The sequence below is a fragment of the Xenopus laevis genome, chromosome 2L (genome assembly GCF_017654675.1).
Source record: "Xenopus laevis strain J_2021 chromosome 2L, Xenopus_laevis_v10.1, whole genome shotgun sequence".
Classification (NCBI taxonomy): Eukaryota; Metazoa; Chordata; class Amphibia; order Anura; family Pipidae; genus Xenopus; species Xenopus laevis.
This window is the reverse complement of record NC_054373.1, coordinates 61,683,063-61,698,014: the sequence shown is the minus strand read 5'-3', so window position 1 is coordinate 61,698,014 and position 14,952 is coordinate 61,683,063. Positions and strand designations below refer to the sequence as shown.

Here is a 14,952-nt window from a genome sequence, read left to right as displayed (position 1 = left end):
TTGCATTTTTGGCTAACTAACTATATTAGAAACATTTTTTATTTTGCACAGGCTATATATTTAGCCAGTTTTTATTTTTACACTGAACAATTCCTTTAAAGTGGGATTATGTTTACAAGTTATAACATATCTTATTTACACTTATTCTTATTTAACATTTCAAGCTCATGCCACCTTTGTTTTAGGGTGGACTTATGGCCTAGGACAATAGAGGATCTCTGTCTTCTTTTTGGTTCCTTGGACATTTTTAATAAGAATTGGCCACTTCCAGCAATTTCACCAACATCACTTATAACTAAATACATATGATCTTTATATACCCACTGAATTTAAATTGATGATGAATTAACGAAGTTTCACTAGGAAGTACTGGTAGAGAAAATTAGTTATGAAATTTCCACATCAAAGAATCATTGCTGATGAAAATACGCCAATGTTCTTTTGCTGAGATGTGTATTTGTCACCACATAACATGTGACGTAGTTGCGAGAAGTATTGTGAAGCCTTTCAAGTGAAAATTTGCAGGTAAGTAAATGTGCCCCAAAGGCTCTGTAAGGTTACAAGGATATTGTTACTAATACATTTTATTACTTGTCTTTCTATTCAGGGTCCCTCCTATTCCTATTCCAGTCTCTTATTCAGATCAATGCATGGTTGCTAGAGTAATTTGTACCCTAGCAACCTGATTGTTGAATTTGCTAACTGGAGAGCTGCTTCATAAAAAGCTAAATAACGTTCAAAACACAAATAATAAAAAATGAAAACCAATTGCAAATGGTCTCAGAATGTCACTCTCTACATCATACTAAAAGTTAATTTAAAGGTGAACAACCTTTAAACAAGCTGCCTTGACTTAGTTGGGTGGATTAGCACTTGACTCATAAGCAATTTCAATTTATTTGTGAGACCAATGATCCGCCCCACGTTTTGGGTGGGGGTTGGCGCTAAAATCATTTTGATGTGGGTCCCACTGGACATTCACATGTTTGCAGCAGAACTACTAGTTAATGAATTGTACAGTAGTTCTGAATTTCTATTATTTTTGTTCACACTCATTTTTAAAATGTATTTTTGCCAATATATACAAAAAGTCTGTGATATATTTATTACTTCACTTAAAATTTTGCTTAAGGAGTGATGATACAGCACCACAAGCCTGACAGAGCCGGAACTATCATTTTGCTTAGAAATGCAAATTATGCATACTGTATGTTGTTGTAGATGCTAGAGGCAAAAAAAACACTTTCATCTCTCTCTGTTCTTTTGTGAACTCTTAAAAATGTTATTGATCATCTACATAAACCCACCCTTCTCCTCTAGGTTATGTAATAATGCAGCTTAAACACAGTGTTTGTGCACAGAGTGACATACGTCTTTAATCTGCGTCCTTACAAGGTAAGAAAATGCATACTTTTATCTTCTTTTGCTTCACTAAACAAGGATCCAGAATATAAAATATTGATATATTTGTAGATGGGTAGACTGATTTTTTTTATTCATGCAATTAGACAGTGAAATATCATGTTCAAATTTGTTTCTTTAAGAGGATAACTAATTAAATTAGAAAGTGCTACACAGATTTGCTATAAGGCTATGGGCACACATGCTGAAGGCTCAGGCTGTTGTCAGCCTGCATATTTTTGGAGGCTAAGAGAAGCAGATCTGCTCAGTGCCCCTGCTTCATTGATTTGAATCCGACCAGCCTGTGTGAGCTCACACAGAGAAGAGTTGAAGCTCAGGTCAGCCCAAATACACAAAATGAGGCATCTCCGGACTGACCTGAGCTTCAGCTCTGCTATGTGTGCTTAGCATGCACAAGGTTATGGGATTCAAAGCAATGGAGCAAGAGCAGATCTGCTTCTCTCAGCCTGCAAAAATACGCAGGCTGGAGCCTTCAGCCTGTGTGCCCATAGCCTTATGCTTGCTGTTACAGCAGTCTCATATAGGCATGGGACCTATCCAGAATATCTGGGGTATATTTTTGGTAAATATTTTTAGATAATGGGTTTCCAAATAATAGATCCCATGCCTGTACAATAAAATATTAACCTTCAAGCAACTCTCTCCTTCAGTTTGGTACCCTACTGGGGCCAGTAATTAGACCAGTACAAGCATTCTATGGCTATAAAAGTGGCCACAAAGAAAGGCATTAACATTATAAGGGGCCAGCACAAAGTTTGCCCAGGAACAATAACCCATAGCTACCAATCAGCCGGTAGAATTTACTAGTCACCTGTTTAAAAGCAAACATCTTATTGGTTGCTATGGGTTACTGCTCCTGGGCAAATTTAGCGCCTTTTATTACATATGGGGGTTTATGTTTCATTTCATAGGGATGCTGAAATTACACACTTGCACAGTAGCATCTGATTACTACTATTATTACTATGATTACTAATATTCGTCTATATCTTTTTTTTCCCCTTCGCATTTCGCTACAATTATTAGAGATTAATGAATGATTTTATTTTCCCTTCCACAATGATTCCCCTTCCAACTGAAATGATTTTATTAATTTAGCTAGCAAATTCTGACTCATGGGAGTATATTTATCAAAGAGTGAAGTTAGAGATCGCCACAGTCCTCTAGAGTGAAATTCTGCCACTCTCACATTTCTATGAAATTTTGAAAGGCATATTTATCAAAGGATGAATTTCACTTTTGCCCATTGATAAATACTCTTTTAAAAATCCCATAGTAATGAATAGAGAGTGCCAGAATATTTGATAAATATACCCCATAGTCTGAGGGTACACAGGATCTGCATCTCTCCTCCTGCATTTTGTAACCATAATAACTGCAATAAACTAGCATGAGGGCATGGCCTGTGAACATAAAGGGAGTGGCCTGAAAGCACGTTTTCTTTACGTTAGAGTCCTGCGCAGGTCTAGTCAGTCAGACCCGTGCCTTACCCGACCCACACACGGCACCCAATAAGTTCCCTACCAAGATCCGCTACCCGACTTGGCCTGCAAATAGTTTACTTAACCTCCGACTCAGGACTCATGAAACAAAGTGAAAAAAAAGTGATGTCACTGCGATCCTGAAGTGATGTCACGCTGGAGCCAAACTATATTGGTAACGGGACATATTTTGTGCACACCTTGGCTGGGGTTACCCACAGAATACCCACATTAACAGGGAATCTGAACTTTCTGTCCAAAACCTGCAGGTCATTTTGCGAGTATTCCACATTCATGTAAACTCTACTTTACATGAATGTGACTGAGCTGCATATCATAGTATTTTAATGTTAGTAAAAGGGGACTGGATATGGCTAGAAATTCCATATTTTACAATATTTTACTGATATATCAATAAAATATACATACAGTATATTGTGAGTTGGTCCCTAAGCTCAATAACTGACAGCAGCACAGAGCATGCGCAATGAAGCAGTAAAAAAAGAAAATGGGGAGCTACTACATCTTTAGAGGCTCAGATCTTTACTGCTAAAGGGGTGTGCCTTGAACTGGTACAGAAGCCCAAAACATAATGTAAAACATTTCTAGCCTACTTATGTAGTAGAGCTTTTGTTCTCCTTTTAGCATGTTGTGTGTTTCATGTTTCTTCAACAAAACTTCAGGACCAATATTTACTTGGGGGTACACATATAATAAAAGATAAGGAGATGATGATCTTTTCTCTGAAAGCATTCTATGTTTGTTAAATTTAAATCCTTAACTCAATGACAGCAAAGTTAAAACATATGTCATTGTAACCAAGGACATAGAAAGCACACCCCTATCATGGATTAAGCATGTTGCAAGGGGTAGAGAGCAACATAAAATGGACAGATTGGGGAGAAGGAGAGCATGCAACATGGCAAGAGGAGTAGTGAGTGTATGGAACATGGAAGAAAGGATATATGGAGAGAAGGAAACATCAGGGCCAGAACTAGGGGTAGGCAGAAGACGCACGTGTCTAGGGAACAAAGCTTGGGGGCACCAGGCACGTACCTTATATGCAGCCTACCCCTAGTCCGGAAAGTGTTGCATCAGTGAAAAGTGGATGCGGTCTCTGAAGTCAAAGTGCTTTGCCCATGACCACATACATGGCCTGGCCTGGCACTGATTTCAATATAGCTTAGCAGAATTTGTCAACTTAGCCCTTAACATCTAGTTACACCCTGGATAGAGGAAGAAATTATAAACATAATAAAATCCTTTAAAATATCTCAGAAATTGCTTATTTATTTCGTAATTTACAGGTCAATGAATTTAAACCCCATAAGTATAAGAGATATGACAAGTAGTGGAGGAAATAGACTGGATGAGGCAAAATGGGTTTGCATATTTATATAGCTCATATTTCTCTCCCCTTCCCAGACACTACTCATGGCTATGAAGCTCTTCCTGCTACTTCTCCTGTGTTCTCTTTTTTCAGGTAAGATGTAAAATGAACTATTTTGAGTATCAATAAAATATATTCACACAATACCTGAAAATGTGTGGAACTTACCCAAGTAAGGGGTTTGCATAAAACATTACACATTAACATTTTCCAGCCAGTAGAGTTGTAATGCTCATATTGTCTGCTGTTGAAGCACGGATACCTAGGGGTATGTATGTCTGCTTCATATAAGGTCATTTTGGCCTGTGATGAAGCTTTGCTCCTCCTTTCAACACATTCAATACAGCTTTACAATACTTTCCAGTATAACTGGGGTCCAAATCACTCTGTTAGATACAGTGGCAAGTGGGGCAGAATGAATACTATTTATATAGATTACTTTGTATGGCTTTTAGGGATGTCGCGGACTGTTCGCCGGCGAACTTGTTCGCGCGAACATCGGCTGTTCGCGTCCGCCGCAAGTTCGCGAACGTTGCGCGACGTTCGCCATTTTGGGTTCGCCTTACCTGGCGCTTTTTTTGACCTCTCACCCAGACCAGCAGATACATGGCAGCCAATCAGGAAGCTCTCCCTCCTGGACCACCCCCACACCCCCTGGACCACTCCCCTTCCATATATAAACTGAAGCCCTGCAGCGTTTTTTCATTCTGCCTGTGTGTGCTTGGAAGAGCTAGTGTAGGGAGAGAGCTGCTAGTGATTTCACTGATTTGAGGGACAGTTGATAGTAAGTTTGCTGGCTAGTAATCTACTTGATACTGCTCTGTATTGGAGGGACAGAAGTCTGCAGGGATTTGAGGGACATTTTAGGGTAGCTTTGCTGGCTAGTAATCTACCTTCTACTGCAGTGCTCTGTATGTAGCTGCCTGCTGTGGGCACTGATCTCTTCTGATCTCATCTGCTGACTGCTGTAATAACCCAATAGTCCTTGTAAGGACTGCTTTTATTTTCTTTTTTGTTGTTTTACTTTGCTACTTTAACAGCCAAGTGCTATTAGTCTAGCAGTGTTGGGGAGTGGGACTGGTGTGCTACTGTGCTGCTCCTAGTAGTTCAGCAGCACCAACCCGAGAATATTTTTTTTTTTAATATACATATAATTTTTTTTTTTATTTTACTTATCTTACTGTTCTTTAAGGTGTCCAGTGCTGTTTGCTGTTCTTCATAGTAGTGCACCAATAGTAGTGCACTTGCAGGCATTATTTGCCCAGTGGCCATCTAGCTGTGTGAGCTTGTTCACATTCTGTCTAAATATCAATAATAATACCGTCACCAGAAACACCACCTGAGTGACGTTTTTCAAGCAGCAATAATATATTCCGTATCCACCACTGCTGTAGTGTATACGTTGACCTTGTAGGCATTATTTGCCCAGTGTGTTCTTCATTTTCAAACCACTGCTACTTAGCTGTGTGAGCTTTTTCACATTCTGTCTAAATATCAATAATAATACCGTCTCCAGAAACACCACCTGAGTGACGTTTTTCAAGCAGCAATAATATATTCCGTATCCACCACTGCTGTAGTGTATACGTTGACCTTGTAGGCATTATTTGCCCAGTGTGTTCTTCATTTTCAAACCACTGCCACTTAGCTGTGTGAGCTTGTTCACATTCTGTCTAAATATCAATAATAATACCGTCTCCAGAAACACCACCTGAGTGACGTTTTTCAAGCAGCAATAATATATTCCGTATCCACCACTGCTGTAGTGTATACGTTGACCTTGTAGGCATTATTTGCCCAGTGTGTTCTTCATTTTCAAACCACTGCCACTTAGCTGTGTGAGCTTTTTCACATTCTGTCTAAATATCAATAATAATACCGTCTCCAGAAACACCACCTGAGTGACGTTTTTCAAGCAGCAATAATATATTCCGTATCCACCACTGCTGTAGTGTATACGTTGACCTTGTAGGCATTATTTGCCCAGTGTGTTCTTCATTTTCAAACCACTGCCACTTAGCTGTGTGAGCTTGTTCACATTCTGTCTAAATATCAATAATAATACCGTCTCCAGAAACACCACCTGAGTGACGTTTTTCAAGCAGCAATAATATATTCCGTATCCACCACTGCTGTAGTGTATACGTTGACCTTGTAGGCATTATTTGCCCAGTGTGTTCTTCATTTTCAAACCACTGCCACTTAGTTGTGTGAGCTTTTTCACATTCTGTCTAAATATCAATAATAATACCGTCTCCAGAAACACCACCTGAGTGACGTTTTTCAGGCAGCAATAATATATTCCGTATCCACTGCTGTAGTAGTGTATACGTTGACCTTGTAGGCATTATTTGCTCAGTGTGTTCTTCATTTTCAAACCACTGCCACTTAGCTGTGTGAGCTTTTTCACATTCTGTCTAAATATCAATAATAATACCGTCTCCAGAAACACCACCTGAGTGACGTTTTTCAGGCAGCAATAATATATTCCGTATCCACTGCTGTAGTAGTGTATACGTTGACCTTGTAGGCCTTGTTTGCCCAGTGTGTTCTTCTTCTTCTTCATTTTCAAACAACTCCCATCTAGCTGTGTGAGCTTGTTCACATTCTGTCTAAATATCAATAATAATACCGTCTCCAGAAACACCACCTGAGTTGTTGTTGTTTTTGTTTTAAAAATAATGCCAGGCAAAGGCAGGCCGCCACGCAGAGGCACTAGGGGCCGTGCTGCTATGCTATCCTGTGGCCCTAGGAAATTGCCCAGTTTTAAAAAGGCAATGACCCTGAACTCCCAAAATGCTGAAGAGGTAGTTGACTGGCTTACACAGCACACCCCATCCTCTACCGTTTCTAACTTTACCACAACATCCTCATCCTCCACTGCTATGGGCACCCCACGTAACACTTCCTCCACCACCGGCGCCCCTTCTTCACTGGAGTCAGAGGAGTTATTTTCACATGAGTTTCTTGAACTGAGTGATGCGCAACCATTATTGGCAGAAGAAGATGAAGGAGATGAGGACGTTACACCAGATTTAATTCTGGCAGAGAACACAACAGAGATGGACATAATGAGTGATGACGAGGAGGTCCCCGCTGCTGCTTCCTTCTGTGAGCTGTTAGAAGAAATTGATGCATCTGAGGAGAATGATGATGAGGAGATTGATGTTTTGTGGGTGCCCAGTAGAAGAGAGCAAGAGGAGGATAGTTCAGATGGAGAGACGGAGAGTCAGAGAGGCAGGAGGAGAATAAGACTTAGAAGAAGCAGGGAGGACAGCTCGCAGGGAACAGTAGGGCAACAACATGTATCGGCACCTGTGGTCAGCCGGCCAACGCACCCGCCAACGCCGCCGACTTCTACTTTTACCCCCAGATTGCCAGCCTCAAAAAGGTCAGCAGTGTGGGATTTTTTTAATGTGTGTACCTCTGACAAAAGCGTTGTAATTTGCAATGAGTGCAGTCAGAAACTGAGTCTTGGGAAGCCCAACAGCCACATAGGTACAACTTCTATGCGAAGGCACATGAACGGCAAGCACAAAGCACTTTGGGAGCAACACCTCAAAGGCAACAGGCAAACTAAAAGCCACCCTCCTTCTGGTCCAGCATCTTACTGCTCTACCTCTGCTGTCCTTGACCCGTCTGAACCACCCTCCACTCCGCCTTCCACCTTGACCACCAGTTCCCATTCCCAGTCATCTGCCCCCAGCCAAGTTTCTGTGAGGGCCATGTTTGAGCGTAAGAAGCCAATGTCTGCGAGTCACCCCCTTGCCCGGCGTCTGACAGCTGGCTTGTCTGCACTCTTAGCCCGCCAGCTTTTACCATACCAGCTGGTGGACTCTGAGGCCTTCCGCAAATTTGTAGCAATTGGGACACCGCAGTGGAAGGTACCCAGCCGCAATTTTTTTTCAAAAAAGGGAATACCACACCTGTACCACCATGTGCAGAGCCAAGTCACCGCATCTCTGTCACTTAGTGTTGGGCCAAAGGTCCATATGACTACTGACGCATGGTCCTCCAAGCATGGTCAGGGCAGGTATGTCACCTACACTGCCCACTGGGTGAACTTGGTCATGGCTGGGAAGCAGGAAATGTGTGGCTCAACAACGACAGTGGAGTTGGTGTCACCGCCACGGATTGCACGCGGTTCTGCCACCACCTCTACTCCTCCTTCGCTCTCTACCTCGTCTTCTTCCTCTTCTTCGTCCTCTGCTGCTGGGTCCTCCTCCTCCTCCACACCTGTGCACCCCCAGCTCCCCCTAGGCTATTCGACGTGCCAGGTACGCCGTTGTCATGCTGTCTTGGGGATGACGTGCCTGGAAAGCAAAAACCATACCGGATCTGTACTCCTGTCATCTCTGCAGTCACAGGCCGATCGGTGGCTGACCCCACACCAACTGAAGATCGGAAAAGTGGTGTGTGACAATGGAAGCAATCTGTTGGCAGCACTGAGACTGGGCAATTTAACACATGTGCCCTGCATGGCACATGTTCTGAATTTAATAGTACAACGTTTTGTCTCAAAGTACCCAGGATTCCAGGACGTTCTCAGGCAGTCCAGGAAGGTGTCGGCCCATTTCAGACGTTCCTATACAGCCATGGCACGCCTTGCTGACATTCAGCAGCGGTACAACATGCCAGTCAGGCGTTTGATTTGCGACAGCCAGACTCGCTGGAATTCAACGCTCCTCATGTTGGAACGTCTGCTGCAACAACAAAGAGCCGTCAACGAATACCTGTTTGAACTGGGTGGTAGGACTGGATCTGCAGAGCTGGGGATTTTTTTCCCCCGTTACTGGGTGCTTATGCGCGATGCCTGCAGGCTCATGCGCCCTTTTGAAGAGGTTACAAATATGGTCAGTCGCACCGAAGGCACCATCAGCGACCTAATACCCTTTGCTTTCTTCCTGGAGCGTGCCGTGCGACGAGTGACAGATGAGGCTGTAGACCAGCGTGACGAGGAGCAGGAAGCGCACGATTTCTGGTCGGAATCACCAGAACGAACCCAGGCACCTGCTGCAACGCAGGGAGAGGTGTCAGAAGTGGAGTCAGAGGAGGAAGGTGGCTTTGTGGAGGAGGAGGACCAACAGGAGCAGGCTTCCCAGGGGGCTGGTGGTGACCTTTTGGGGGCCCCTGGTCTTGTACGTGGCTGGGGGGAGGAGACCGTGGATGATGCAGTCCTTGATAACGAGGAAGCGGAGATGGATACCTCTGCATCCAACCTTGTGAGAATGGGGTCTTTCATGCTGTCATGCCTGTTGAAGGACCCCCGTATCAAGAGGCTTAAGGAGAAGGACCTGTACTGGGTCGCGACTCTACTAGACACTCGGTACAAGCATAAAGTGGCAGAAATGTTACCAACATACCACAAGTCTGAAAGGATGCTGCATTTACAAACCAGCCTGCAAAACATGTTGTACAATGCTTTTAAGGGTGATGTCACTTCAGGAACTCATCAACATTCCAGGGGCAGAGGTGCCAGTAATCCTGCCACGAGCGCACCTGCAAGGACAAAGCACTTTGGCCACTCTGTAACGTCAGACATGCAAATATTTTTCAGCCCAAGGCAGCGGCAGAACCCTTCGGGATCCACCCTCAAAGAACGCCTCGACCGGCAGGTAGCGGACTACCTGGCATTAACTGCAAATATCGACACTCTGAGGAGCGATGAACCCCTGGACTACTGGGTGCGCAGGCTTGATCTGTGGCCAGAGCTGTCACAATTTGCCATGAACCTCTTGTCTTGCCCCGCCTCAAGTGTCCTCTCAGAAAGGACCTTCAGTGCAGCAGGAGGGATTGTAACTGAGAAGAGAACTCGCCTAGGTCACAAAAGTGTGGATTACCTGACCTTTATTAAAATGAATGAGGGGTGGATCTCGGAGGGTTACTGCACGCCGGAAGACTTGTTCTGAGTTTCTGATTCTGACTCCCCATGCAGCTGTCCTTCTCTGCACGCCTCATGACTCCACATACAGCTGTCCTTTAGCGTCCTCCTCCCTCCACCACCGTTACAAACTAGGGTGCAAACCCTACTGGTTTAATTTGAATCCAGGTAAATCCTGAGTTTTTCTGGCCTCTGTGCTTCAGTGGCTGCGACCAAAAAAACAGAATATTTTCAGCATTTATATGGCATATTTTTTCTGGCCTCTGTGCTTCAGTGGCTGCGACCAAAAAAACCAGAATATTTTCAGCATTTATATGGCATATTTTTCCTGGCCTCTGTGCTTCAGTGGCTGCGACCAAAAAAATTGAATATTTTCAGCATTTATATGGCATATTTTTTCTGGCCTCTGTGCTTCAGTGGCTGCGACCAAAAAAATTGAATATTTTCAGCATTTATATGGCATATTTTTTCTGGCCTCTGTGCTTCAGTGGCTGCGACAAAAATAAATGAATATTTTCAGCATTTATATGGCATATTTTTTCTGGCCTCTGTGCTTCAGTGGCTGTGACAAAAAAATGAATATTTTCAGCATTTATATGGCATATTTTTTCTGGCCTCTGTGCTTCAGTGGCTGCGACTAAAAAAAACAGAATATTTTCAGCATTTATATGGCATATTTTTCCTGGCCTCTGTGCTTCAGTGGCTGCGACCAAAAAAATTGAATATTTTCAGCATCTATATGGCATATTTTTTCTGGCCTCTGTGCTTCAGTGGCTGCGACAAAAATAAATGAATATTTTCAGCATTTATATGGCATATTTTTTCTGGCCTCTGTGCTTCAGTGGCTGTGACAAAAAAATGAATATTTTCAGCATTTATATGGCATATTTTTTCTGGCCTCTGTGCTTCAGTGGCTGCGACTAAAAAAAACAGAATATTTTCAGCATTTATATGGCATATTTTTCCTGGCCTCTGTGCTTCAGTGGCTGCGACCAAAAAAATTGAATATTTTCAGCATTTATATGGCATATTTTTTCTGGCCTCTGTGCTTCAGTGGCTGCGACAAAAATAAATGAATATTTTCAGCATTTATATGGCATATTTTTTCTGGCCTCTGTGCTTCAGTGGCTGTGACAAAAAAATGAATATTTTCAGCATTTATATGGCATATTTTTTCTGGCCTCTGTGCTTCAGTGGCTGCGACTAAAAAAAACAGAATATTTTCAGCATTTATATGGCATATTTTTTCTGGCCTCTGTGCTTCAGTGGCTGCGACCAAAAAAACAGAATATTTTCAGCATTTATATGGCATATTTTTCCTGGCCTCTGTGCTTCAGTGGCTGCGACCAAAAAAATTTATATTGTTAGCATTTATATGGCATATTTTTCCTGGCCTCTGTGCTGCAGTGGCTGCGACAAAAAAAAAATTAATATTGTTTGCATTTATATGGCATATTTTTTCTGGCCTCTGTGCTGCAGTGGCTGCCACAAAAAAAAATTAATATTTTCAGCATTTATATGGCATATTGTTTCTGGACTTCTGGTTCAGTGGCTGCGACAAAAAAAACATAATTTTTCAGGAAAGTACACATGCCTAATTTTTCAGGGTTCTGCAACAGTGGCAAAATCGCATCTTTTATGGTCACCGCAGGTGATCAATAAAGTAGACCAAAACTGGGCCCACACTGCAGAATCAGTGTTTTTTGGTTTGCTTCACTGTACATTGAATTAGCTCTGCCTGACCGTGCACGTGCGCACAAGCACGGTGACTGCTAAACACACCACTACAGAAATATTGCCACCAACAGGACGAACATCCTGGAGGTGACAAGCAACTAGTAATTAAAAACTATTATTTGCTCACTTGACGGTATCATTCATTAAAGCTCTTTGCGTCTTTTTGCGTTGCAGTAAGCACCGCGTTTCGTCTTTGCGTGTGAACAGGCTGTAACTTTTACACGACTTGATTGGCATGTAGACGCCGGACGTTTTAAAGCATTTTATTACACAGGTTTAGAAATGTAGTGTGATTTCTGCCCTTTACAGCACAAAACGCAGCGCTGTGTCAACAATGGATTTTTTAGAAACATTTTTGCCCTTGATCCCCCTCTGGCATGGCACTGTCCAGGTCGTTGCACCCTTTAAACAACTTTAAAATCATTTTTCTGGCCAGAAATGTCTTTTCTAGCTTTTAAAATTCGCCTTCCCATTGAAGTCTATGGGGTTCGCGACGTTCGCGAACCGTTTGCATTTTTGACGCAAGTTCGCGAATATGTTCGCGAACTTTTTTTCCGACGTTCGCTACATCCCTAATGGCTTTTAGCGAGCCAACCCCTGCAAAACATTATATGATGTACATGTAGGGCAATATGTACTGCTTTATTTGAAGTGGACTTTTAGTTTGTTCCAATGAACTGCTGTCTTATATAGTGTACTTTACACCATCAGACTATGTTAACCTATAATGCAATATACCTCCTTTCTTATCTATATTCATTCTGTTTCTAGCATCAGCTACCTGCCCACCCTGTGCCAAAGATCAAGTCTGCAACAACATCACTAACAGCTGTGACTGTAATACATCTATGTACACTGAATCAGGTACAGTGTGTGGCAGTGTCTTCTCCTGACATGCAGTGTGATTCTGCAATCAACACAAGTGATTCTGCAATCAGCACACAACTAATATCATTTAAAATTCCACTGCAGTCATGAGATTTGTTTGCTATCATATTACCAAGATCTTTTCAATCATAGAAAATACCTTTCATTCATTAACCCTCTGATTTGCATGTGGAATTAACAATTCAGATGTATGTACATGCTCAATGCTGCTACTACTGTAGCCAATTTTTTTCTAACCACGCCCATTTTTGTGGCCACACTCCTTAACTACCATGTTCATTTTACAAAATTTGGCAGGTTATGAAAGTTTGAACATATTTCTGTGGTTTCTTTTCAGTTAATACAGTTTTGCTAATGAAGGAGAATTGCCCTTTAAGCTGTGAGTCTAACTTTTCCCTAGGGACCCGTTATCTTATATTGTTACAATTACTTATTTGCTCTCAAAATTGTTACAAAAGTATCTTATCTGTTGCTGTGACTGTTCTGGGCTCTCTGCCAAAAGCCAATTAAGTAAGAAACTTTGTTTATTTTTCTGGCTGTTCAGTGCAGAGAAAAACGGGACTTTCCAGTACAAATGAGGGACTGCGTTTTAAACTGTCAAAAGAGGGACTGTCCCTCTAAAAATGGGACAGTTGGCAGTTATGCATGAATTAAATATTCAGATGTGTATTAGAGCTCAGTGCTGCTGCTGAGTTCTAACACCCCAATAGAGTAGAATATAGTTCAACTGTACCAGGCATCGCAGTACTACAATTAATAATCAAAGGGGTTTGTACAACTGGAAACTGGTCTAGTATGTAGAGATAAAAACAGCTGCAATTTTATATAATTCAATCTGGGGCCTAAATAACTTCTTCTACTCCATTTGGATACACATTGGTAAATAATGTAGACTGAATACTGTTTGAACACATTATTGCCAATAGGTTTAAGCCAACTGGGTCCTACAAAACACTGATGGTGTGAATGTCATCACATTCAGCCTAATAAATCCTTCTAGAGAGCCATCTGAAATGAAACATCACAGGGGAAAAACATAATTACAAATCATTCCCAAACCCCTAGAACACACTGGGGGACAGATTTATCAGATTTATCAAGATTTATTCTAATTTTTTATTTTTATTTTTTTTTTATGGCCAAACTGACAAATTCAACTAGGGAATTATTCAAATTCAATTTCGTTTTTTTTTTAAAAAAATTCAAATTCGATTTTCAAGATTTATCATCCTCCTGGCCCTTTAAGAATTTGAATTTGACCTAAAACCTGCCGAATTTCTGTTTAAGTCAATGGGAGATATCCTGGGATCAATTCGGAGTTGTGTGCAGCCTTCCTGAATTTGATTCTAATTTATTTTCAGTTTTCGGGTCAATCCTATTCACCCAAGTTTAACAAATACAATTTAATAAATTTCAATTGGTTTTTAAAAACTCACATGAATTTGAAATTCGACCTTTGATAAATCTGCCCCCAAATGTTTTATTTGGAAAAAATGTATTTCAACAAGCTGTATTATACTGAAATCCCCAAAATATAGCAATGGCATTTACTATAGTGTCAAACGATTTAGCATTTCTAAAGAATTTTCTTTTTCTGAGTACTTTGTATATGGTGATTACTAAGATATGAATAGCAAAACAATCATATTGAGTACTTTTAAATGTTTTTAGTAGCCATATTGCATTAAAAAAAATCTTATCTGAAATTCCTAAGATCCCAAGCATTTCATATTCTTGATAATAGATTCTATACCTATAATAATCTTCTCAAAAATCTAGGATTTTAAAATAAAATATATCAAACCACCTTAAAGTTCGAATGATTTTCTTTGCTGTATCTTTCATTTTTAGCTATCCCTCCAAAACTGTTTATTGACTGCCTTGGTGGTGATATAAACATATATATAAAAAAGTGCCAACTGGAGAAAAATCAGTACGGAACTGATAACTTACACCTGAATAACATTTCCTGTCTTGGTTCAGAAGAAATACTGAATGACGTTTCTTATATGGCTTTTCTTCATTTGACAAAGAATGGAAAGTGCGGCAACAAACTAATGGTAAGTGCAAAGTATTTCATAGAGCAACATTTAGCCTATAGAAGTAAAAATGGCTGTTCGCAAAATCATCCTGTGGTTAAACTGAACTATTTT

General features: G+C 41.3%; 1 protein-coding gene across 1 annotated transcript in view; it reads left to right on the top strand.

Annotated features, from left to right (window-relative positions):
* The first annotated feature begins 1,293 nt into the window (after positions 1 to 1,293).
* LOC108708106 (uromodulin) overlaps positions 1,294 to 14,952 on the top strand; it is a 29,532-nt gene continuing 15,873 nt past the window's right edge. Inside the window, exons 1-4 of the mRNA XM_018246448.2 lie at positions 1,294 to 1,395; positions 4,329 to 4,386; positions 12,683 to 12,775; positions 14,651 to 14,859. Coding sequence (XP_018101937.1) covers positions 4,338 to 4,386; positions 12,683 to 12,775; positions 14,651 to 14,859 — 351 coding nt within the window. The 5' untranslated portion in view covers positions 1,294 to 1,395; positions 4,329 to 4,337. The remainder of the gene's footprint in view (positions 1,396 to 4,328; positions 4,387 to 12,682; positions 12,776 to 14,650; positions 14,860 to 14,952) is intronic.